Source organism: Genypterus blacodes, unplaced genomic scaffold, assembly GCF_046128005.1.
Source record: "Genypterus blacodes isolate CSIRO-AG114 ecotype Tasmania unplaced genomic scaffold, CSIRO-AGI_Gbla_v1 ptg000240l_1, whole genome shotgun sequence".
Lineage (NCBI taxonomy): Eukaryota > Metazoa > Chordata > Actinopteri > Ophidiiformes > Ophidiidae > Genypterus > Genypterus blacodes.
This window is the reverse complement of record NW_027467038.1, coordinates 1,609,422-1,636,917: the sequence shown is the minus strand read 5'-3', so window position 1 is coordinate 1,636,917 and position 27,496 is coordinate 1,609,422. Positions and strand designations below refer to the sequence as shown.

Genomic DNA, 27,496 nt, shown 5'->3' with positions numbered 1-27,496 from the left:
CCTGGTTAGACACTTACTCACTCAAGTACAAAGCCAAAAGCCAGCATCTGTGTTTAGCAGTGTGTGTGATGATCGGACACGTTTGATAATTCCATAGGAAAATTCCTAGAAATCGAGAAATTTCAAACATTTAAAGAAGTTTTTGTTATTTAAAAAAAAAAAGTTTATTAAAAATATAGAAAACAAAACAAGTCAATTGTAATGTCCTCACACTCGAATAGATCTCAAAATAAATTAGTTTCTTGCTTTGTAGAATTTCTTTTTCACAGAAAAACAAGAACTTTTAAGAATAAATAATTATTTGTCCTATTTCTCATCCTGTTAGCTAAAATATGCTGTTACAGTGCAGCATTAGGGCCACAACATGTTTTTTTAGCTATTTCTATTTTCACATTCAGTTATGGTGAAACCAATGACAGCATCTCTGCTCGTGCACTTGCACATTCCCAGCCCTCACTTGAAGTGGGCTTTACTTGTAATTATAGGATTTACTTCAGTCTGGACACTTGAATCCAGTTTCCTTTCTGATTGTACACACTTAAGTGAACATGCATGCTGATGGAGAGATATACACTTACACCATTCCAGCTTATGACTCAAGTCTATAAATACTGGAGCTGCCCCCTGCCATCCTGATATGTGCTTCCCTTAATAGACTCAAATGGCCTCTCGGGCAGCCGGAGCTTCACAGGGACATTGTGACGGAGCTATGGAATATATCAAAGTGCAGTCAGGTGTGGAAGGGGTCTGTGCAAAAGGTTAACACGCAGTAAATATGGAAGGCCACACATGACGCCATCGAAACGTTAATGAAGATGGATGATAGATAGATAGATAGATAGATAGATAGATAGATAGATAGATAGATAGATAGATAGATAGATAGATAGATGTGTTTAGTAATATCCATGCTTAATTCACGCCGTTCCAATCAAAACTATGAACATTGAACAACTATTTTTCTTGAAGCTAAGCTACAGCTGTTTTTGAGTGCGAATACACTGAACATGTCCACTGCCATTCTACTCCATCCTAAAACACACACCCACCCACACCCACACCCACACCCACACACACACTGATTAATTAACATGCACACTCATTCCTAACTTACAAGAAATGAAATAAAATTCAACTAAGGTAACGATTACACATGAACATTAACCCTATAACTCTTCCACTGGCAAACTAGAGAGGCACCTAGAGAGCACATACCACCACCAGGGCTGAACAAGCCTCTACATGTATCTCATACGGACCTTACCAGACTATATTTATACTTTAACAACATCATTATATACAGTACATACACTTTTGTGTCCATCTGTATACGATCAAAAATAAATCACATATGTTAGCATCACCTCAGCTAATGGCTCTAAACCTGTTTGTTACTATACAGAACTCAATGCTCCCCATGCCTGCGTATATTTTGGTGCACTAAATATAGATACAAATTGCACCAATAGGCCTTTTCCATGTGACGTCGAATCACGTGACGTCTTGTTCTATTTTGCTCACGCTAGTCTAGTGCTAGCTTAGCTCCAGCTGTCTGCTTGATGACATTGATGGTCCAGGACTAAGTCTCTAAAATGTCTGATGAGGAAAAAGGCAAATGTGAGACATAACTGGACAACCTGTCCTTGGATAAAGAGTCTGGCTAGTTACTGCGGCAAAGTTAACTTCATGATTGGAGGCGACGCTGAATGCTAATGTGATAACATGCCACCGCCTTCTTCTGTGGTTATGACATCAGACACACACATATATTTTTACCACAGCATAACAGTCAACAAGTGATGGATGTGCAACTACTACTGCCCACGACTGATGGTCTTTTGATTTCCCTCTCTTGGATTGGTGCTTTGCTTTTGAACAACTTGACAAAAATGTATACAAATAAAGATAAAAAACGATTGTAACCACTCCATTGTAGAATTCCTTGATCCCACACCAAAATGTAATTGGTTCTTCCTTGGAACTCGTCCCACCTTTCCACCAGGATACATATAGACTCGGTTCAGAACTAAAGAGTAAAGCTGCTAACAAAGGAAAGCTGCTAACAAACGAACGAACAGACGACGAAATGAGGATAAAAATAATTAAGCCGTTGAATTGCTAAAGATGAATACATTGTGTTTACAATGTGTTGATTTCCTGCTTGAGCCAGAACAATAAGCAAACACATATTTTACAAAACCAAAGTATTTACTCTACAGCAGTTTACTCAAACTCCTGAGCTACACCAGCAGCTATCAGGGAAAATGTCCAGAGGAAGATTGCACATTACAATTTTTTACAAAATGAAAATGTCATTAAAAGCAGCAAAACAGAGCTAACGTCGGCGCTTCCACCAGCTGGTCCTTGACAGTCACGCTCACGTTAACGCAGCTCAGACTAGCTAGCTAGAAAACGCAGAAAAATGGCTCAAATATCCAGTTAGTGTCACTCAGAGATACAAGGTCAAAGCAGCACAGTGACAAATGATGTTTCCTGTAGATTTACTTGTACGCCTGCAGATGTTTTAGTTTAAAAATAGATTTAAATAGAACACATTTACATTTAAATTTGGCAGATGCTTTTATCCAAAGAGACGCACATTAGAGGTTTCCATGCAACACAAGCAAAGATCTAGTCGGTAAAGAACATTATTTAAATGCTATATGTGTCCTGCTAAGTTTTAAGAGAAGCGTCAAGATTCAGCTCTCATGAGGAGATAAAAAAGGGACGAGACAAGAAAGTTTGAGCTCCACTGATGTACAGACACAAACAATAACAGTGTGTGAGAAATGTATTCACAAACATAAAGCCACACACACTTTCACCAAGATCAAAATCAGCTCCAGAGTCAAAACAACAACCCACATGTGCCCAGTCTGTCTGCAGAGTCTCATCAGAGGTAGCAACGCATTAATGTCCCACCGCTCAGGGCTTTAAGGTGGAGCCCACACACATTCAAACACTGCACTTTTAACCCTGAAGAGGTTTTTTGGGAGAAAAGCACCAACCTGTGAAGAGGAGCAGAGCTAAAGTCCACACGCCTCCTGTGTGTTGTGACGTCTGGCCGTCAGCTCAGGCCGACGCTGGTCTCTGCCCTCTGAGCCCAGAACACAGCAGCAGCATCACAGCCTGAGGTCTGACTCTGAGCTGCAGCCCCGACTCCTGCACCAGCGCACAGCCAGAGGACGCACAAGCAGTGAAATGTCACGTGTGTGTGTGTGTGTGTGTGTGTGTGTGTGTGGAAGGACAGGGGGCCCTCGAGGTGCTGCTGTTAAACCCAGGAGCCACGGTTTTTACCACATTAAGCTTTGATAGCTCACATTCAAAACTTAAACCTGCAAAACGACTGAAAACTACCCAACGACTATGACTGAAGACTCAAGGCCAACAGGAGACACAGAGCAGCCAGTATCAGCACGGACTATCAGCCAACACGGATGAAGGACAAAAATAAGACTGGAGACAGTAAGACATGTTAAAAAAATAACCAATCATTACCATTCATCATTTATCCTGCTAATACAAACCACAGCCCACGACTTCAGGCAGAAGCACATCAATGAACCATGACACATTCAGGTGATCGAATGTATTTGAATAAAATGTATTTAATATTGAATATGAATATGTGTTGTATATTGATCTTTGATTGATCTTTATGCTGCGTGACAAACAAAATTACTGCTGAATACAAATGTGTTCAATGGAAACAGAATTAAAACTAAATACATGGCAAATACATTTTTTTGTTTTTTCAGTTTCAAAAAACATGATTTTACAACCTTTATGTTTATTATTATAACAAAGAATACTTTTCTGTAGCTTTTAATTCTCTTATCCAACATGTGGTGTAATGTTCCAGTCATGAACACAACATCGTACAGAAATCCATCTATGTATTAGATTCTGTTCTTAAAAATAAAACTATTTGCTTTCCCCAGCATAACTCCCCCAGCTTCTTGTTCCTGTCTGCATGTTTTGCTGCACATGTGTGGATTTTAGCAGCTGTATGTGAACGCTGCTCTACCAGCTCACAGCGGGGTGTCACTCTGACAGATTTACAGTTGCTCCATCTGCTGGGTTCACTGTGAGACAACGCGGCTCTTTAAGACCACATGTCTACGCCAGAAAAATATTTTAAAATGTATAATAACTTGTGAGTGAATCCTTTAATCAATAATGTTTTAGCTCAATAAGAAACTAAGCAGTAAAGCTGAAGAGGATAGCGGTAGATTTGGGAATATCCCCTCATTTATCCATTTTGTATTTGTAAGTATTAGGAAACCACAGCTTTGTCTCCTTGGTGAAATCCTCCTTACATCTTATTGATAGTTGCATTGGTAGTTGTAATCGTTGGTGAAGATGAAGTGATGACATTACATAACTGAACTGAACTGTGTGAAGAACTGGAAAATGATCAACAAACTGGCAACGAATCAGAGTTGTAATACAAACAATAATTCATCAAATCATTAATAAAGTAAAAGATATGAGTTGCATATTGTTCCATATTCATGCTCAGTCATTTCCTCCTATGCTTACTATGACAACAACTACTACTACTACTACTACTAATAATAATAATAATTGTTAACACTTTTCAAATCCATTCATTACCAAATAAAAATACAGTCTGTAATAATGACAATTATTCTAAGCATTAGCATTCTAAGCTGTACTAAATAGAGTCGGACCAATATATCGGCAAGCTCATATTTGCCTTATATATATATATATATATATATATATGGGTGTTTCTGTTTCTGTGCATGACTAAATAAGAAAACTGCAGTCCTCAGTATTTCCCCTCTGCTCCACTAGATGGCACCATAAGTTCCTGTAAGCCCCGCAGGAGGAGTGTATGGATCTGCCATATGAGGGCACTGAGGTCCCACACACACCGGAGCTCTACACCCTTGCGTCGAACATTTCTGGAGATACTCACCTAATCACTTAAAACCGACAGAATGCAACAAATGTATCTATGTATATAATGTGCGTAAACACAAATGTATGCACAAATTCACTCCTGAATTTGCACTGAGACACATTAATGAAGAGGTGCCAGGTGACCTTTGACTCTCTGCAGCGTGGCAGAAGCAGTTACTGATATCCTGAGCCTTAATTTAACTTTTCATCAAATCGGACACATAGCTCTGCCCTGCACAGTCAACACATAACCGCCGTCATGCCACGAGGGAGGGCCGCATGGGGCGAGGCCCAGTGAGGAAGCTGGGTCAGCTTGCCTCGGGCCACATTTGGCACAGTTGCAGGAGGGGGGGGGATTCCTGATTTACGGCCCCCTAGAAGTGGGCGAGTTATGTTCACCACGGAGACGTTAAGCCCTGACCGCTTCAGCGCCGCCCTGTGCCTCTCTGGCGACGCTTGTGAAATGCTCAGATTTGTGCAGCGGTTCAGTGGCGTTGAGTGGCACCTGCAAACATCACGTCTCACACCTGTGAGGGCCTCGTCCTGGCTTGTCACAAACACACATTAGACCCTCAGACATGCTGCCAAACCCTGAGCGTCTCACGCTGGGGAAACATTTCTCACCACTGCTCTCTCATATGCACATGTAGGTGATCTTGTTTCAGCCATTAGATGGTGTAACACAGGATTTGGGGGTCACAGAGAAACATGCAGGTCAAGAGGAACCTTGTGACTAGACAGCTGCCTCCCAACTGTGGAACTTTAAGAGCATTCCGACAAATACGTTCAGAACAGGAAATAGTGCAATTAGGCCGTCAAGGTCTGCTGACGCACAGCAGCCTCAGCGCCTTGGGATCAACACCTGTTTGGTGCATTTACAAAGAAATGTTTTCTCCAAGAATCAGAGCCACTGTGGCTTTAGAGAATAAATGATGGGCATGAGGACACTCAGGTCTCTATTCTCACTCAATTCTCATAACATTTGTACTTTTCCAAGTCAAATTATTACAAATGTATTCTGAAAACTCATTTACTCCCCAAGAGCCCCAATGCTACTAGAAACTTCCAAAAGTCGACTCAAACAACCTTTGTCAGTAAAGAATGTGTACACAGCTTTTCTTCTGTGGACTCAAACATTCTCCCTAATCACATTTCTAAAGCAAACCTGCAAAGCTCTCCAAATGTAAACCATAAATTCCAACACTAAAGCTTTTCTTACAATTTATCAACACTTGCCCCTCTCCTCTGACCTATCGGGTGTTGTACAGTGCGATTTGAAGCCAAGCGTGCTGACAAGGGCTAAGAAAAGCCCCCCAGTTACCTGGGATACGCTGTCACGGAGTGTTAAACTGGGTGCTGAGAGCTCGGGGGCCAGGTGACCCAGTCTCCCAAACAGATTGCTTGGACCTTAGACAGAGTGACATCAGAGATACCTCTGGCTTGTCAACGTCGCTGCTGGCGAAAAGAAGGATGGTGACCGCACCGGCTGAGAGGGAAAGTCTAAACTTTCAGCAGCTAGAGAGGCACATCGCTGCGGCCGCCAGTCCATTAGTCTGCGGTGGACTCCAGACACTTTACACCTACGGGGGGCAGGAGGATGTTTGGACAAGAAGACGTGCTTTTATTCTGACGTGTTCTGGAAGTTACAATGTTTCAGGAGGGCAGCAGAGGCTCGGCGCAAAGGTGGACGGTGAAACTGAAGCACAGGAGGCGTCAGGAGGTTCAGAGGTGAAGTAATATGAGGCGGCGGGGGAAGGAGAGATATTTATAGCTGCAGCCCGGGTGCACAGAGTAAATGTCTATTTCTCTACTGCACTGCTGTCTGCTAACACACTCAAACTCTTTCAGTCTTCTTTATAAAATTGAAAGTTTTGCATTTTAACCAGGAGGGGGCGTCTTCCCACAAATCAGCTTCAGTCATTAGAAGAGGGCGTGCAGAGTAACTGGAGTCTTCTCCTCTTGTGGACAGCAACATCGGCGCTATATTGGTGTACAACATGACGTAGCAACCACTCCTCCGTCACTCCCTGTCTCCTTGCCTTCTTCTCTTCACATCCCCCCTCCCCTCACTCCCCCTCCTCTCCGTCTCTGTCCAAAGTAAGCGCTGAATTTTCCCATCTGTCACCACTGTCATGCTCCCAAATACCAATTGCACCCCGTTGCGTTGATCCACACTATCCGCCGTCTCGGCCAATGGCAGCCCGGCTTAGCTTCCTGCCTCCCGTCATTTGTTAAAATTACTTCATTGCCTTTGAGAGCTTTGTCAGAAACTGGTTTGGGGTTTTGGCCGATGACACGATTGTCTTTGTTCACCTCAAATAAAAAGGATTAAATAAAAGTAAAGGGAATATCTGCCAGGGGGGAGGAGAGAGAGAGAGAGAGAGAGAGAGAGAGAGAGAGAGAGAGAGAGAGAGAGAGAGAGAGAGAACCCCATTAATCAAACATTAACATTAAGCTGTCACCAATGAAAGATTCATGTGAGCGCCTGATGAACGTTGTGAGTTTCTCTTGTTGCAGATCAAGAGGTTAGATTCTACTGAGGTGCAGCTCATCAATATTCACCCAACATCCAGGACACTAAGGGTTAATCCTGACTGTTCATGGATGTTCAAGATTTGATCTGTTCAGGGCCCTGGTGTTATTTCAGACTTCAAAACTTTCCATGTTTATTCTTCACTTTCCGGTCTTCCCGACTCTTCCAGGTGAAATGTCACATTGATGGAGGAGGCCGGGTGAAAGTGAAAACGGCAGATGGACGCTGATGGACTGAACATTGAGGGAGAAACAACTGATTACACGTTGCAAGCACACAGGTGGTGGCCACATGTCAGGACAATGGCAGCCAGGGCAGCGCGGCCATATGCCTCAACATGTCTCATTCTAGGGAGCCGGTGGCATTACAGGCTGCTCAAATAGCCATTAGAGCAAACGAACCCAAACCATGCAAGTAAGTGAACCGTGTGCTTTTTACAACAGCTGCTCTGCTGCAGAGCCCCACAATGACACACAGGAGGGGAACAACGAAAATAAAGAGTGAAAGTTGTTGAGCGTAAAGTGAGAAATCCCCCTGAAAGCCGGTGGACAGAATGGGTTGGCCATGGCCGAGAGTAATGACCATCCAGGGAGAGAGCTGTGTCGAGCCTGGACAGGGCAACCATACACAGTCAACACAATCTGTAACTCTATCGCTTCATTTTACGGCTACAGTATACAACGTGGAGATCAAGTTCAAGTTTCACACGCGCATGGCGTAACTGAAATGGACAAACTCACCGCACAGCACGGAGAGCGCCGAGACCAAAGCGGTCAAACGTGTCACATCTGAAAAAGAATGAAACGGTGGGATTTGGGTCGTTTACTCAGGAAACGACTGGGAGAGAATTATTATACACATGACTACACACTCCCACAAATCTCTGTCTTAATCCACTTCAGGTTTAAGCACTGACTCTTATTTTGGAAACATTTTTAAGCATTAATGTATATCAATGAACGCAGGAAATCACATTATAAACAACAACGCACAATAGTTGAATGTTGCTATAACTGCATTAAAGTGCACCACTACAAGGGTGAATCATTCACCGTGTTGGACTTTCTGCTAGACATGATAGTTTTGTTTTTCTGTTTAATCTATGCTGTCACGTATGAGAGGATAGCAAGTCTGTATACTCAGCAAAACACAAAATAATAATAATTACAGACATGTTTACCACTTCATCTGCAATTTTTGCCTTTTATACAAAATACAGAGCTATTTATCCATTTATTTTTCTGAGTCAAATTTCTCTCTCACACACACACACACACACACACACACACACACACACACACACACACACACACACACACACACACACACAGGACCACAGATACAGACAATTACTTAATAATCGGCATCCCTGCGGTCCAATCAGGAGCCATCATTTGCCCTCCTCCCACTTCCCCGGGGCCCAATTGATTAGCCGGAGGGTTAATCGACAGGAAGTCCTCTGGTGTGGGTTTCGACCTCGTGCTGACAAACAGATATCCTCCGGGCCCCCTCACCTCATCACGTCGGGTATTTTCGGGGTCCCATTAGCATGCCTGATCTCAAATCTGTTCCTCAAGCTGCCAGGCATGACAGCGCTGCTCTGTCATATTCTGTGTGTGTGTGTGTGTGTGTGTGTGTGTGTGTGTGTGTGTGTTCCTCTCATGCGCACCACATCCAGTGAACACAAGTTCATCTGGACAAAGTTTGCTTTTGATGGCGTGCTTGTATTGATGACAACTGGCAAGCAAAGCATTCGTGTCTTTATCATAAAGTCCAGGGCGGAACCCTTTCATGTACAGGGGCAGGCTTAGCAGAACAGTGAGAGGAAACCACTTCAAGTCTTTTAAGCACCCGAAAGGATCTGTGTAGCTTCCTGAGCACAGTGGAGCCTCTGCTGCTGGATAACATCTGGTGTCTGATGCACAAGAGACACTCACACTTCTAAATGTCATTTTGGTGCTCCGTCGAACTGTACGAACAACAATGGACTGGACCACACATTGTTGGTGTGTTTACACCCTCAAAGCAGTCATCTAACAGTGTGTGGGTGATGTGTGTGAGTGCATGTGTGTGTCGAAAATGGGCATTCATGTGGGAATAAAAGTGAGAAAGATGAGTCAGAGAGAAAGTGACATTAAAAGGTAAAGTGAGGGAGAGGAGGGAAAATGATGAAGGTAAGCGGAGGAAGAAAGGGAAGGAGAGAGGCGAGACGATGCATCACCATAAAATACTGATAGTCTGCTCCAATACTAATTACGATCCATTCATTTGTCTTTCACCTAAAGAGCCGATGAACTGTCAAAGCAGTCAGACCCTTCAAAATAAGGCTCACTACATTCTGTCATCTTGCCCACTTCCTTCCTGTTGACTGTGGTGTAGTTTGACAGAATAAATAGACTCTGAGCTCTAAAGCCGCCGTTACATCAACAACAATCACGATGCACCGGCTTTACAAAGTTTTAGCGTTACATAAATCATGCTCTGATGGGCTCTTTCACTGACTCACTCCAGGCCCACAAACATCCACATGAGTCATCGCTACACCCAGACAATATGACTGCATGACCCCTGCTGCTTCACACAGCCAAACACACCAAAGAAATACAGAGAAATTCATGCATCATCGCACAAACGACCCCACCATTCAGGGGATCATCATCGTTTGTTCTCCATCCTAAATGCTCCAGGCAACAACCGGTGCGTTTTCAAGCCTCTAAAACTCTAAGGCTCTCAAACTCCTACAAACCCTCCAGTATCGCCACACACGTCTGATTTTTATGTTACAGCATAGTCTTACGCTTACATACGCAGGAGAAGCAGGAGTTAACTCTCTCCCTTGTGTAGGCTGTGCAGCTGTTGGATCTTCAGGAGGGTGGTGTCTTATTCAAACCTTGGACAAGTGCTAAGAGTAGTGTTAAGTAACGCAATTAAAACGCATTTTAAAGTACACCAAATAACATGAAAGCATTAGTTTACTTTGTTTTGAAAATGTAGCAAACACTGGAAGCCTAGCTGTCATTTGTTTGCGAGGAAATCTTTGTCAGTGACATTATTAAAAACAAAGTCAAGGAAAAGTCAAATTGGAAAAATGATTTGAGCCTCCATAGGTGAGGATTGTGTCTAAAATTACAAATGAAGTTTAAATTTAACCCCTGAGCCTAACATCACCCCCTGGCCAAGACATCCTGCTGGCAGACAAACCGTAGGGGGTGGGGGGGATGACGTGTCTGATAATTTACACTCTTCCCACCTGGTGCGTACCGGATAGCACATGTTCTGAATAAGCCGGGCTGAAACCTGGACTTCCCTTTGCCTCAGACGGGGCCAAAAACAGATAAAAGCAAGTCACAAACGCATAAAGAGACATTGCTGTTCTACATCAAATGAGACGCTCATACATGCAGAGTGTTATTCGGTGATATGACAGAGGCCTTAGGACCAATAAACTTCTAGTCCTTGGATGGAATGGAACGTCAACATGAGGCTCTGATGTCTCCAGACCCATAAATCTGAGACGAGCAAGATGATGCGTTTCAAAGCTGCCTTAAGCACCTACACATGCTGTTTTACTGCTACTGCTACAGACGACTAGCAACAACAAAGTGAATGATTTAAACTGAAGAATTCATCAAGGACTGGAACCATGTCTCTCACTTTTTTCTCTTTTTCTTTCTCTTGTAAATGTACTTGAAGTCTTTGTGTATATTAAAGTATAAAATAATCCTTATACATACATTTGTGAAACATGGTAAGATTCTCATCGGGATCAAATATTAACAAATGCAGGGTGTATACACACACACACACACACACACACACACACACCGTACATAATGGAGGATCCAGTCATAATGGTTTTACTTGGTAGTTGCCTGAAACATGTGTGCACGCCCCCCCGCAGCTACAAGATTACTGCAGCTATCCTTCATTTTAACACCATTTCTTGGCCAACACTTGACAGCTCAACCAGCCGCCACAGAAACGGCATATGCACTGTAGCTTGCTGAACGTACCCTTATGAGTTTGCAGTAACATCTAATGGAGACGTTGAAACAGTTGCCGAAATGTTGTGGAGTGGAGAGTTGTTAACCTTGTGGTCGGAGCACACTTTGCTGTCTTTGTGTCTGGGGTCAAATACCAACGCTTTGTCACCTCCAAACTTGGGCCACACATTTCCCCTGCACTGAAAGCCATCAAATAGATTTACACTGCCTTGTCTTTGTGATGGCTCATCGGTCCATATGTCTCGTTCCTTGGCCACACCAGTTGGCCAAGGCTAAGTCATCTCCCGAAATGCTAGTTGTCGCTGTGTTCTTAAACTATTGGGTAAACTATTTCCCAACACAGGGAACTTGTATTAAGATAAAACAGAGTGGTCACAGCTTTACACTGGGACCACCAGTGTGTATAAATATACGTCCTCCGTGGTATTGTTACGTGATCTGATCGGTGTATACTGTGTATATATAATCCAGCGTAGGAGGATTAGTCACTGCGTTGTCTCCAAGTACATAACTGGCGCTGAAATGCGTCCAACATCTTAACACTTTCACACAGTTATGAGCCGGCCTGATGTGATATTAACCATTTAACACAGCTAAAGCCTGGGCCAGCTGACCGGGACGATAATTAACACACACACACACACACACACACACACACACACACACAAACACACACACACACACATCCCTCTACCGACTTCTAAGGACTTCAGTGTCACTGACTCATATTTCACTAACATATAATTTATCTGGTGATTATGAATTATTATACGGGGTGATTATCGCCCCTCTGTGCTCCTGGAGCTGCCTGGTGTTCCCTGCTCACCGTCCACTCCATTACAAGGATCAGAAGCTGGAGCAGCGAGAGACGGCACGCATCTATACATAGACATGCCCACAGCTCAGAAGACCTCAAAGCTTAAGAGGATCAAAAGAGGAGTTCTGTCATCAACAGTCTGGATCTTTTCATCAATCAAACCTACTAATAACACACTGGGAACAAAGTATCAATCCGTTTTCCTACGTATGAACAGTATCTATTTACACTTTTCACCTTGGCATTGAGCCTCTGAGGTCACAGTTACTGAAGAAAATGACAATAGATTTTAATAGATTCTTCCACGGTTCATTCGAAGGTATTGTTGTTATTTTTACTTTACTTATTCACATACTTACTTACTTACTTAAGTAAACGTGCTTTGATAGGTTCAATAATAAATACCACCAACAGTAGCCAAACTAGTGAAGGTCGTGACCCTAGACCCATTCAGCCTGCCAGGTTTGACCCAAATCCCAACAACAAAAATGAAAAAATTCTTGGTTCTAGCTAACACATTCCAGTTTTGATTGTTTTGTGGTGAATTTTGATGGATTTCTCTCGAATTCTGCGGAAAAATCACACATAGACGTCAACGTTTGTACTTGTGTGACTGAGAAAAGGCTTAATGTCAAAATTTACTCCTGTCTATGGGAACAAGATACTATCTTATGGAATCCATATTACTCCTTTAGAGTGTATGAGTGTAAATGACTGGATGTACACTGATTCACACTCTCACACTCTTTCTAAATAAGTAAGCCCTGGAACATTTACAACCTATTTCTGTTATCAAAAGATACAGCGCCTGTGATTCCCTACGGACGCTGCACTTCATTAGCTTACCAAGGGCCTTTTAAATTTAGATTGTGTTTACACCGAGACCTTTACACTGCGCCAGCTCGTATATTTGAGCATTAAGGACCTGGAAAGCAGCGATGATGAGTTGATCCGGAAGCAGTTGATTGATTATTGGAGCTGAAATATGATTGTCTTGGTTCAACACGAGTTATCCACCGTGCCTGTGAAGATTTGTCTCCAGGGAATCGTATATTCTGGGAGGTTAAGTGCTTCTTGGATCCCTGAGTGGGGTTACACATGCGGCCAAGAGTCACATGGTGTTGAAAACCTCCCGCGACCACATTTAGAGAATCTCTCAGTATATTCGTGGCCTGCATTCCCAGTAAGGGTAATGGTTATGGTTATGGTTATGATTATGGTTAAGTAGCCTGAATTTACAACTACGGCCATATTCATACCAAACCCAGGAAGCAGACCAAGTTACTCTGGCCCTTGTGTTTGCTGCAACGGACAGAATAACTATAAACTGAAGTACTTTTGATTACTGGGCGTACTCACAATCCCAATTCCTCTGATAGTTTAGTTAAATGCTGTAGCAGTGAACCACCCACCTGTGATTGATGAAGGTTAGCAAAGCACAACGAAATGGAGGCTTACAATATTATTAGCATTTGCGGCACTATCGCTACCTACAACCACAGAGTGCATGACTGAGCCCTCATGGGCAGCCAACGCACACATTTACAACAAGATGAGTGACCTGAATGTTTGTGCCAAGGGAACAAATGTAATATTTTGGACTCAGAAAGACTCAAAGACAAAAGGCCTAAACGCTAACCGGCAGCAAAGTAACAATGCTAGCGAGCGAATGTTTGTGCTAAGTAACAGCACTGTGCCTTTCCCCACTACAGTCACAGACTATAAATGGTTTTAGTCTATCCATTGTGTGTGTGTGTGTGTGTGTGTGTTGAATACCTAGTTGTGCGACATTGTTTTAAAATCCCATCTGAGGACCATTGAGCGTTGCACCATTTGCTTCCTGCTCCAGCCTCATTTGTACTCGTCTCCCTCAGACTGTGATGATCTCAGGATTAGCAGCGTATCCCTCTCTGGACAGGTCCAACTAACGTGCAAATCTCACTGATAAATATTTACAGTTGACCGCACTCATCCCCCGTTGCTTTATTACTACGCCAGTGGGCCGTATGAAGACATTTTAAGCCTCTGTAACACTGCTCAGCCCCGATTCTTAGGCCTGCTAAATCTACCATCTCAGCACCTGCAAAACCCTTTCAACAGGACAAAGTAGTCTGAGTGTTGGTGGTTACTTGGTGCTAACTTGTTTGTGGCATCGGTCAAAGCCAAAATGAGCCTTCGTCAATATTCCTAAACCTTGCTGATTTAGCGAAAACAAGTACTACATGCCGCTGAAATGGGGAACCGACGTTATGGTGGGTCTGTGTTTTCACATGGTAACAGTGTGCCCGTTCCATCATTTCAGCTGCGGGCTGAGTTTATGTCTGGAGTTGTGTCAGCGGGAAAGTGGACGGTCACCTCGAAGCGTCAGGCCCCTCGCCTGGTGCCATGGAGCTGTCAGCCATTTAACATCCAGATTAGCCACAGTTGCTGCTACGTGTCAACACAGCAATGAACACATGCTTAGAGCGGTGGAGGGGCGGCGACGCAGGAGAGAAAGAACAGGAGGTGACACAATAAATATACAACTTCTGTACGCAAAGACAGAGAAAAAGTGTAGAGACGGACGCTGTGCACACACACTAATGGTGAGGAGGAGACAGTTAGCACATTATGTTAATGTTCAAATATCTTCCTAACGGTATTTAAGAATACATTTTTTAAGAGGCGACAGGCGCATGGAGCATTGTTTTTAGACCGCCTGCCATTTCATCAACAACACTGTGCCCAAACTGCAAGCAGGCTGGATTAAAAACCCACCTGTGCTCCCTCTGAAACAACACAACGACCCACTGGAGCTGTTTGCTTTACTGAGCCTCATTCAAACAAATGACAGGGATATCAAAGGAGCTGTAAAGCTGCTCCATCATCAATAGACAAAGATAAGTCCAGACAAACATACAGGCCAGAGGCAATGGAGGTGTGGGAGAGCCGGAAAGATTAACTGGAGAGAGAGAGAGAGAGAGAGAGAGAGAGAGAGAGAGAGAGAGAGAGAGAGAGTTTTAAAGCACTTATGGACTTTTTAACTTCTGTTACTCAAACTCCTCCACACTGAGGTTGTAATCTTTCAGGGTTGTTAATATTTCAATTACATAACACTTAATGTATGTGACTGTGAGTGGATTAATAGAGGAATGTAAACGTTAATAATCTGTATAAACTAACTCCACATGCATTTATACACTTTACATTTGGGCCAGAATCACAGATAATTACAAATAATATAAAAGTCATATGTGACATCTCAGTGCCGTTCCTGCTTCACAGGGAAGAGTTGAAAAGAAGCGTGTGTGTGTGTGTGTATATATGTGTGTGTGTGTGTGTGTGTGTGTGTGCGTGTGTGTGTGTGTGTGTGTGTGTGTGTGTGTGTGTGTGTGTGTGTGTGTGTGTGTGTGTGTGTGTGTGTGTAAGAAGTGAGGCCTTGGTTTGGTTGGAGCCTTGGAAGAGGTCAGAGGCAACTTCCCCTCCCCTGACAAGCTGCCAGAGTGATATAAGGGCAGCAGCTGGGACAGGGGGAGAAGATGAGGAAAACCAGCTAAAAACAGAGAGGGGGGCGATGGCGAAGGTGAAAACGCGGCTGGGCCAAACGCGTTTACCAAACTTCGCTAATCCCTGCCGACACAAACCGTCTCCATCGATCACAAGCCACTCAGCAGCTTCAGACGCGTGCATCTGTGTGTCTCTGTCCCATGGTTTAGTCGTCACATCCAAATAAAGCCCAGAAACTGAGAGTCACTGAGGCCAGCGGAGCTTTTTGTTTTACACAGGTACACACACACACACACACACACACACACACACACACACACACACACAGGCCAAGTGGAGTCAATCACCAGGGAGAGGGAAAGGAAACTGTTGGATCTTTTGAAATGATTTTTGGAGTGTTAGGAGTGTGTTTCAGCTGCATGAAGCCGTGCAATGTGCATTATGAAGGTGTTAACGGTAAAAAAAGCGCATGGACTCAGACGTTCCAATATCTGTTTTGGGCCACATTCCTTCCAAGTGGCTGATACGTATCTGATATCTGCACACAGCTCGGAAATGCCTTGCTATTCTGACCTACGCGTCATAAAATCTGATACACTTCCAATCTGTCCACATATTAATGACAAGGCAGCAATCATGCCCCACCCACACCCACACACACACACACACACACACACACACACACACACACACACACACACATACACACACACACACACACTGCAGCGAGCGCTTTACTCCTTCTTCTCCACAATTAAATATCATAAAATCATGATCACCAGCTTGAACCATTGTTTCTTCCTCATCTGCGCCAATACTTACCTTTTTTTTTAAGTTCATTAAGCCGTTTAGCAGCATCAGAATTAGGCACTGAGGCTTTGTGAATGATTTGCATGGTTTATCTTTGGTTTAGGTGTCAGGCAGGTGAGCCAAAGCCTCAGCAAGGAGCAGAGAGTGACCAGCTTGATGCAACAAATACTTTATCCGTTCAAACAGGGAAACTGTTCCGTCCGGCTTTGGCCTTTACTGTCAGCGTGTCCTTGGACTCTGAGTCAACATGAACCCAAACAAGTGCTTGGTTTAGGTGTTTGAAGGTTCCTGATGCAGAGAGCAGCATCTTACAGCAGGCTGAGGAGGCTCGGGCCGCGCCCTCTAACACACTGACACGGACATGACAAACGCACTTACATCAGACCTCTGACGAAACAAACGCCTTCAACAACCAAGACGCACTTTCACTACGACAGAGCTGCCTTTGTATAGTTAGTATACCTATGAGATATCAGAGCTAGTTCCATGCTCAGGAAACAAAGCTGTTAACCATTTGTCAGCCATTACAGATTTGAGCACATAAACAACCTGTTTGGCGTGAATCCCTCAAATTTGGTTATAAAACGTTTGTGGCCCGTAGACATTTTACAGCTACACAATAAAGTTTACAGGCGACAGTAAAAGAAATAAATGAATTAAAGTGTGTTGTTATGTTCTTGTACGTGCTACACATTGAAGCAGTTACAGTTGAAGTTACAGCACATAAATAAACTAATACAAAGAAATCAAAAGTCTTAGTCAACCAAACTATCTGAGGGAGCTAAAATATGAGAGTAACCTCCATCTAAAAGAACTCTTTCATCAATCAACAGGTTCAATAAGTTCATGTTTTGTAATTGGTATTTTTTTATATTCTCATTTGATCCTAACCCGTCTCTCTGCAGTGAACAGCAGTTTATTTGAAATCAAACTCCGAGCTCCACACATGGACCATTTGACCTTTTGTTCACACAAAGTTGCCAACGACGACGTCTTAAATTTAAATTATTGTATTGCAAGACATTTAATTGTACCAACTGGTTTACCATGGTAACCAGCTCAATTGTTTTGTTTGCCCGGCTGAATTTGCATGATGTGTGAGTACAATAAGTACAGTCAAGGTAAAACTGATACTCGGAGCTTCTTATAGTAATTGTAAAGCAACTGTAGTATTATTTTAACCGTTGCACCACAACAACTACAACTAGATTCTGCAGTATTTTTAATAAGGGTGATATAAATGTGGTGCCTCATGTACACTACACACACTTCTGGTCGGATCTCTTAACACGCATCGATTACTCTGAAACAAAACAGAGATCCAACACAAAAATTGACATCAAGTGTTGAAATAAATGCAAATTTTAATGAGGATCTAAAATAGCAGCAGCAGCCAGCAGAGCCTTATATGGACGCCTCTAACATTTCACTTTCTCGCTCATTGCCACGGCCAAACGCACACATTCACAGATTCTCCTTCCGCCTTTCATTCATTGTCCCGTTCACGTCCTGTGCAGCTGTTTGACTGGTAAAGTCAGCGCTAATCCTACAGTAAAACCAGCAGAACACACACGCACAACACACTGACGCTCACACACTCGCTGCTCCATAAAGTCTGATTCAAGAGGAGAACGAAACGCTCGGGTCTCATATAAAACACAATGATGTCATCACATATAGGAAAGTATCATACACAGATGTATGGGTGTGGAATGATTGGTAGATAATAATTATAGCAGTTAAAGTCCGAGGCCTAATGAAGCTAAGCCTGTCACTCAGCGGATGTCAGACCCAGAGGGACACTTCAGGCCTTCAGCATGGATCATCTCATCTCTACGCTTTATATCACGTCCACACACTGGGAACACTTTCCAATATTTAGCTCTTTATTTTAACACAACAATCATTTTAATCATCTAAGACTACAGAGCTAAGTTTGCTTTAGTTTCACTTGAATAATTTAGAAGCTCTTTGAAGTTAGAAAAGAAGAATTTTGTTCTGCTGCTTTTATGGAAAATATTTTAATCGTATCAAAATATTGATAAGAAAAAAAGCTTTGAGGATACAAAACATTTCCTCCCAATCATTACATCAGTTAACATCATTTAAACTGTTTATCTATAATATTTAAACATGTTTGTGAGGCTAAATTTAATTTAATTTACATAATTACCTTTCTTTAAACAATTGTTCATATAAGATGTGAAAATGTTTTGTAAGACTTTGATACTTTTAATTTCTAAATGCGTTCTTTGCAACGCTGCTATTCCACACAAAGAAAAAGAATAACAACGTGTTTTGATTGGTGCTAGTTTATATGTACTAAATATAAACTCTATTGTTATTTTGTGTGTTTAATATCTGCAGTAAATGTTTTGATGTTTTAAATCAGAATCATTTATTGTCTCCATCTTTTTTTCACTTTTAATCTGAAATAATAACGACTCCAGTCTTTCTTTTTTTATCTTACGTTTTCTGACACTTTATGTAATTTTTTTCTTTTGTCATTATTAAACTAATTTAGATAAATATTACATGAACAGGTTTTTAATTTCAGCCCTGTAATCTCTGGGTTTTAAAGGGTTAATTATGGACCCATTGTACATGCAGTTAAAATAAGTTAACACCATTCAAACTTGAAGCTGCTGAGGTTTGGTTCCTCTTTTATTTGACTTTTAAACTCTGGCGAAATACCTTCATGGGAAATCGTCAGTATAGCGTTATAGAGAGAAAAAGCAGATGAGCTTCCGCGAAAGTCTGAGCCGACGCACCGCAGGCGGACATTCCACCCGGAGATGATTCATCCTCCACAGACACTCCTCGTGCAAAGACACAGCGCATACATCTGTGAACGCCACCCTAATCCCCCGTGAACTAATGGATTTCTCATCCACCCACAGGGCAGCAGACATGTGCCTGCGCTGTGTGAATCTTCCCGTCTCCTGTGTGTGTGTGTGCACGTTAATGTGGTCTTACCTCTGCAGGAGCTCCGCGGACGTCTCGGCGCCGTATCCGCCACCGTGTCCCTTCATCGACATTTTGGTTTGGCCCTTCTTGGTGCTATCGAAGCCGCTGGAACGATCCCAGGCCTGCTGCATGGCAGAGGGAACTCTCTACAGCACCACCTGGAGCCTTAACACCCCTAACCTCCCCCAAACACACCCCTCAAAAGTAACTAGCCCGATCCAAATACAGCAAATCCTGATGAAGCAACTTTCCCTCGCCCACTCTCCCTCCTTTCTCGGCGATGGACGGGTGACAGGGTGGATAAGGGAGCTGCCGGCTTCAGAGCCCGTCAGCGGGGGCTCTTCCTCCCTGCTGCCGCTGATCGACAGCAGCAAAGGCAGCAAAGCCCCTTTTAGCCTCGGCTCTGCGGCTCTCTGGCACCGTGAAATAGTCTACACACACACACTTCCAAGACTTCCCTTCTTCTCTCCTGGGTCAACGGATGGGAATCCAGAGCAGAGCCGGGGGAACAGCAGCACTGAGTGAAGGTTTGGATGGAACAACTGAAGAGGTGGGCTCAGGGGACGGGGCGGAGGGGCGGAGGGGCAGAGGGCGAGCGTGGGGGGGTGAGATAAAAGAGACCAACTGGGAGTCCCTGCCTGGGACGGATCCACACAGCACAACAACAGGGACAAGAGAGTCCCTCTGGCCACTGCTGATTATCACCTCCACTCACTCACACACACACAAACACAGGCAAAGACACACACCCCGTCTGGCCAATGAGCGGGATACACCGGGGCTCTGGGAATGCCATCAGTCACTCAGTAGGTGTCGGGATCAATTTAGCTGCTGAATCATTGGAGGGCTCGGGTCTCCGCTCGCTGGAACACAGTGTCAGATGATTCACATTTTATGGTGGCCCGGCTGTCTGAGGTTTCACATCTGTTAACCAAAAGGTAGGGCGTGTCCCGCCATAAATCACCATCAGGGCGGAGAACAGTACTGAGTGAGAGCACATCAGCAAGTCTCTGAGAGTTTACACGACCCCAGGAGGGAGGAGCAGGAGCTGAGCCTGAGCTGAGCCTGAGCTGAGCCTGAGCTGAGCCTGAGCTGAGCCTGAGCTGAGCCTGAGCTGAGCCTGAGCTGCAGCAGAGGGGGCCACACTTTAATGTGACCAAGCTGAAGATGCTCAGATTCTATAGAAACAGATTCAAACGTTTACCATCGATACACTGAAGACAGACCTGGTACAGATTTGTCATTCCTCCTCCACAGATGCAAACACACACAGCATACAGTGAAGAAGAGGAGGAGGAGGAGGATGATGCATGCTGGGATTTGTTCAGGTAGAGTAGTGGTGTGTTTCAGAGTTCAGTGTGTGTGTGTGTGTGTGTGTGTGTGTGTGTGTGTGTGTGTGTGTGTGTGTGTGTGTGTGTGTGTGTGTGAGAAATGTTCAAACGGTGGTCACAAGCTTGGATATATGCATTTGGGATCAATAGCAGCTGTCATACACAAGCTGGCAATCCGTGTTTGTTTTTGAGATGAAAAAGTGGAAGAAATGTTGAGGAAAGTCCAATCAGTCACACTTTCACACATGCTGAATATTTTTGGGCGGTCATATATCTTCAATTTAAAGCAGTTGTGCATTCCCGACTGTGTGACATCGTGAAGGCGCACATTCAAACATGAGGTCAAGTAGGCGTAGCTCACTGGTAAAGTGTGTGTGTGTGTGTGTGTGTGTGTGTGTGTGTGTGTGTGTGTGTGTGTGTGTGTGTGTGTGTGTGTGTGTGTGTGCGTGAGCGTGTGCGTGTGTGTGTGCTCAGTAACATTCCACTAACTGGGGCAGAAGAAAGTAAATACGTGATGACAGCGCCCGGGTCTGCTTTCATCTCTGCATGAAGCCCCGTCGTCGTCGGTCCTCCCGCTAAATGAATGATCGACCCTGACGTCCTCCCTCATTCCCTCCATCTCCACATCGTTTTAGTGATGAACTCCTACAAGCGTACGACAGAGACAAAGAAACTCTGGCACAGGCGCATGCGTAGGTGTGACAACGCCACATAACAATCCTCCCCCTCCCCCTCCCCCTCCTGCCCGCGTTTATTTTGGTCTCTGTGAGAAAGCAGATCCCTCTGTAGCATGAAGTGGTTTCTATAATGGTGCGTGCCTGCATGACTCAGTGTTAAAGCAAGGCAGTAACACAGATGAATTACAATTAAACTGTTTGTTCAGTGGAGCTCTTAAACCGCCCGAGTGGAAAGTTCACGGCACGACGCTCGCCACCACAGACGCTCCGTATCCGTGTGCTCACCTCTCTGTCATTTACAAAGAAAACAAACAGGGATCAGAGGTTGAGATCGTCTTTAGATCTGTCGCCATTAAACAGGAAGCGGCGAGGTCTTATTAGGAATACGAATGTTAATGTGTGAAACCTTTATATCTGTTCAGCCGTCAGTATCATCCTGCAAGCTGAACCACTACATCTGCACACACACACACAGTCAGTACGTTCACACACAGTCTACAACTTTGATACTACTATGATTGAAGCAATAAATTGGGTTTTTTGAACATTGTAAAATTCAGATGGCCAAAATGAAAGTAAGCTCACGTGTGTAACAAACTGGATTCAGGAGTGTAAATTCATTTATTCGGGGATGAAAAATATCTTAATGTTCGATTAGAGGCCCAGACTCAAGCTTCCCTTTACTGTTGGTGGCGTGCATTCACAGTATACGACCTTTAACATCGCAGGAAGGACAAACTCTGCGTATCGAGTGCATGTAAACATACTGTACAGTGGGAGTTGTCAATGATGAGATTAGATTGAGCGTTATGGACACACACACACACACACACACACACACACACACACAGACACACACACACACACACACACACACACCACTAGGGGGGGTGCTGGGCTCCTCTTTACTTTGTATCTGGACCTTCTCATGGAGTCAAGAGAACCAAGAAGAGGAAAGAAGAAGAACGTGAAGCTCAAGGAGAAGGATACCGTTTTCAAATCTCCATCTGTTGCTACGCTGAAATGTAAGACTGTAACTCACTGGACGTTTGTTTGGGACGCTTACAGACATCATCCAGCAGGTGTTTCATATACAAACACCCATAGAAACATTCTGTACTGACGGATTCTGACAAAGAAGACACTGCATTTTTCTCATTTCATGGTGTCTTTAATGACATTAGGGTTAAAGTCGTGTGTGTGTGTGTGTGTGTAAGCCGGTCTATGTGATGTAGTAAATATTGGGGAATGAAGGAATGTGAGTGTGAAGTTAGACATGGATGATGCTGTTCCTGGGCACAGGCCGGGCTTTGGGTCGGCATGGCAGACGTGTTTGGTGACACAATAATTCAGCCCAACGCAGACAACCATAACAATCCAGTCTGAGTCGCCCCTATGCCAAATGCCAGCATAAGGCCGCGTTAAGTGAGGAGAACCTCCCCTTTCCAGGCGATCAATTTTCCAGAAAACGCTCCCGCTGCAGCTGAGAATGCTGCCCAATGGAGCCCAGCATTCCCATGGAGAGAGGAATGTTTGTTTTGCAGAGGATTTAAGCCGACATGTGTGAAGCCATTAAGCAGGCTTAGCATGTTGATTAAAACCATTCTAATATTCTACCTTTAGCCTCATTATGCCGAGACCTCTGTGCTGAGAACCCACAATGCCGTGTGATGAGCCAAAGATCACAAATCCACGCACGCACGCATGCACACACACGCACACACTGAAGGTCAGATGTGGTTATAGCCATTGCATGAGAAGAGGGTATCCATTTCCACAGGCCTCTGTTGTTGTTTAAATGCTTCCACGAATGCACACACACACACACACACACACACACACACACACAGTATTGTCTATGATCCCTAAATCACAGGGGATGGATGGAGAGCTCCGCCCCCTCCCGTGTCTCAGGTGTCTTCTTCTGGGCCCTAAAGATCGCTGCTTTAATCACTTTAACCCGTACCGATTCGTTTTACAAGCAATTTTTTGGGGCCTTTAAATGTCCGGGGCTAGAAGTGTCAAAGCCTCTTAAACATCACACAATCTTACGGCCGCTGAAAACTCCCTTTGATCTTCTGCTGTGAAAAGGCCAAAGTCGGTTGTCAGCTCATAAAGATTTCATTGCAGCTTTTACAGACTCACACCCCCGGAGCTCGTTGACGAAAACCGTAGCTTAGCTTCTACGTCACAGGCTCTTAGCCGCGCTGCTGGACGTCGGCCATTTTTATTTTCATCCTGATATTTTGGCCGACGGACAGATCTGCTGGCTCTCAGGACGTTCAGGCAGGCGTGGATGAAAACATGCAGCCAAAGCTTTAAACCTAAAGTCAACATGCAGTCAGCAGGAGCAGACTGGGGCGGCTATTTGCAGCGTGGATGTCGGTGTCCCTGTTGAAGTCGTGACCAGCCGTTAGCATTTGGCCGAGGACTCAGGGAACACATGACCTCATAAAAGCAGCTTAAAAAAGGAATGGGGCACCGGCGATCACCCACAACAACAGCCTGTAAATTCCATTGTTCACAACGGAGCAGCAGTTGCATTTTTATAAGTCGGAACTAAAATAACACAGCGACGCGCCGCCGTTCACACGAGCGCCGCCGCCTTCCTGATAAAGCTAAAGTGGAGAGAAAACATTGAATTATGATCAAATGTGGACAACTGAAGAAAGTAGTGTGTCCCTGAGCAGGAGGAGCAGGAGGAGGAGAGCCTGCTGGTGTCAGGACCTCACGCCCACCAGGCTCTCAGCAGCCTGGTGAGGGAGAGAGTTTAACACGCTCCTGGTTTATAGACCCAAGTGTGGACTAGTAAATAACTCACACAGCGCTGAGAGGCTTGTAAACAGGGAGAGCGGCAAACTAACATCTGCACAAACTCTCCTGGCAATTGTACTGAATAGATTTAACTGTGAATTAGCAACATAGAGCTTTGATATGCAGACAAATTGTCACTTGAGGGCCAACATTCTCATCATCCGGCTCCTTCTCTGTAACGGGTCGGGGCGTCCATCCGTCACCTCGGCCAAACAGAAACTCAGAAGAGCGCCGCCTACTGAGACCAGACAGCTGGGAATCGATCTCTGTGATGGGCGACAGAAAACACCAGAGAAGCCACCGTGAAAGAACGTGAGCCCAAGAGAAAACCCCGACTCAGGTGGTTTTGCTGGTGGCGACCTCTAACTCCAGAGACTCTGAGGGGTCAGAGTGCACCTGCTGGGTAGATGAAGCACTTAAGCCAGTCCAGCTATCTGCATTACATGCTGGATGTCCTTTGAAAGGCCTGTGGACCTGTAAGAGCTCCACAATATGACAACTCACAACAAACTGTGTTGTTGACCCAGACCCAGCTCAGAGTCTCACACTGCACCACCCTGAGCCTGTGTGTGTGTGTGTGTGTGTGTGTGTGTGTGTGTGTGTGTGTGTGTGTGTGTGTGTGTGTGCGTGCGTGCGTGTGTGCGTGCGTGTGTGTGGATCTCAGGCCTTGAGGCAGCGATGTGTTTGTGTAAGACCTCTAACACACACCAGAGTCACAAACGGCCGACAGGGGGAAAGCGAGAGAGACGAGCAGACGAAACGCAGACCAGCAGATTGGCCAGATCGAGCATCAGGCAGATAAACAGACTGATATGGAGACGACTTCTGAGAAACAGTCAGTCAGGGCAAAGATGGCAGATGGGCCACCATGAAGTGCAAGGACAGAAGCAGCCTGTTCTTCCTCTTCCTCCTCCTCCTCCTCCTCTGAACAAGCACCTGTTAGACAACAAATTAACTGGCCTGGGAGAATGGAGACAGCTTTATGTTCACTTTTTATGATAAGGAGCTTGATTATGGGAGGCGGTATTATCTGTTCATCGCCGTGCCCTGTTTGCCGACTCTAGCCGGCAGAGGGCCGCTGGGCGGTGGAATAGATACGGTGTTAATTGTCTGAGGGTTAAGAGAACAGGGGGGGTGCCAGGAGAGGAGGCAAGGAGGCAAGGAGGGGACGAGGGGCAGATTAGGGAGAGGAAGAAAGAGCATGCAGACAAAATGAAAGTACAGAGAAAGAAAGACAGGAGGATGCATCAGGTCTTCTAAATGAAGAGACCGAGTGGCAACATTCCTTGACGCATTTTAGAAATTCAACTTTAACTCCAAACACGCTGCTACAATGAAGCCAGCTAGAAACTTCACCTCTGCTGCTGTTGTTTACGTAGCAGCTATGTTGCTAAGCTAACGCAGTGGAAAAGCAACTACAGTATTTCTGTCAGCAAAACTTGTGTGTTGTGAAATGACAATACGGCATCTTTAAAGTCTCACGACACCTTTCGACACATCTTCCTTAGCTGGGATTCTTTAGAGAACTTTGATTCCCAATATTTACCTGCTGTGAGATATCTTCTGTTCCTGGTTTGACTGCTTCAGACTGCTGGACCTGAGGCGCGGTTGGATATAGAGATGTGAGAGAGAGAGTTGAAACATGTGAGAGATGATACGCAGCGATGTGAAGAGGAGGTCTTGGATCCCGCTCATCTGTCAGCTGACTTGAGGACAGATAGCACGCAGGGTTGCTAATATCTGGCGGGCCGAGCCACAGATCCCCAGCCTGGAGGCCGTCCAGGGAGCGGGAGGATGAAGTGTGCCGTCACTGTCACGCCGGGCTCACTGACACTTTGGCACCTGTTCCACCCGGCGCCCAGGTCAGTTTAGTTCACATGTACCCACAGAACCAGAGAGGCATCGGCTGGGAGTTTGTGCCTCGTCTGTTTAACAGTGCATACCGACATGCGTAAACAACAAACCAAGGTCAAGGGTCACAAGCAGGAGACGGACTGCAGACGGGCCTCTAGCTCCTATGCAGGCCAACACCAGAACCTCATCCTGGTGAGGGTCGGTATGCTGCTGATTGTGCGACCTTTGAATGGAGCACTACGGGCCCATAGGCTGCTCTTTCTTCAATAGTGCAAGGATACAACTTGTGCCCGCCACAATAAAAGCTTTTATACTTTTACACTGCATTATTATATTATATTTAGTCGTGGGCTGATTCAGGGCTGATTCCATTTAGTGACTTTGGGCCCTGTTAGCTCAGGGCCCCAGGCACAGGCTGATGTTTGCCTTATAGTAAAGTCTGCTCCAGGTTCTACCACAATGTTGGTATTTTGGAAGGCGGTCGGGCATTTTATGAATTATGAATAAAGAAATGGAGTGGACAAACCTTTTCTTACAACTGTGTAAAATCTGATGTAAAACTTAAGTTTCATGTCAACATCTTAAAACTCTCTCAAAGCAGAGTCTGCCATCTATCTCCCTCTACATGGTTTGCATGTAGGGAGGGAGACTCTGCTTTAAGTCATGTCTGAAAACAGAAATGGTGTCAGCATGAGGAGTCCCATACATGAAGACGATCCAGCTGAGGGACATCCAAACCTCTGATGAGGAACCTCATAAACCCCGTGGGCGGAGATGCTCTGCAGTCCTGCATTGTAACAGCGATGTCTGCGTTGATCTGGGGAGGTCAGGACATTTCAGATGTCCCATCAGAACAAGGTGGCGTTACACCGGAATGACCGCCACGCTGCCTCTCGCCCCGATGACTATAGCTCAACTGGATCACGGATATGAAAAACTAAATGCAACACAGGTGTGAGGGCTGTGTGCGTGTGTGTGTGATGTGTGCCAGATTGACCTCACAGTGGGACAGCTGCTGACCTTGTGTTAAGTCCACTGTGCGCCTGGGACCAAACCTAAAACCGTTTTAAGGGATTTATTTTCTACAGAGAGAAGAAACAAGAACAAACTTCATCCTCACGGGTTAAGCAATTAGGAGAAAATACAAGCAAGAGAATATTCATTAAATACAATTACACAATAATTGGGACTTGTTTACATTTGTTGCTAAGCATTTTAATTGTAATATATGTTTGTTTAACAAGAGAACAGGAAGAGGGCAAGGAATAACTCTG

At 44.6% G+C, this 27,496-nt stretch overlaps 1 protein-coding gene across 1 annotated transcript in view; it reads right to left on the bottom strand.

Moving 5' to 3' along the window:
• Window positions 1-19,677, bottom strand: part of rbm20 (RNA binding motif protein 20) — a 34,804-nt gene extending 15,127 nt beyond the window's left edge. Inside the window, exon 1 of the mRNA XM_076171189.1 lies at window positions 19,556-19,677. Coding sequence (XP_076027304.1) covers window positions 19,556-19,677 — 122 coding nt within the window. The remainder of the gene's footprint in view (window positions 1-19,555) is intronic.
• Window positions 19,678-27,496: the final 7,819 nt, after the last annotated feature.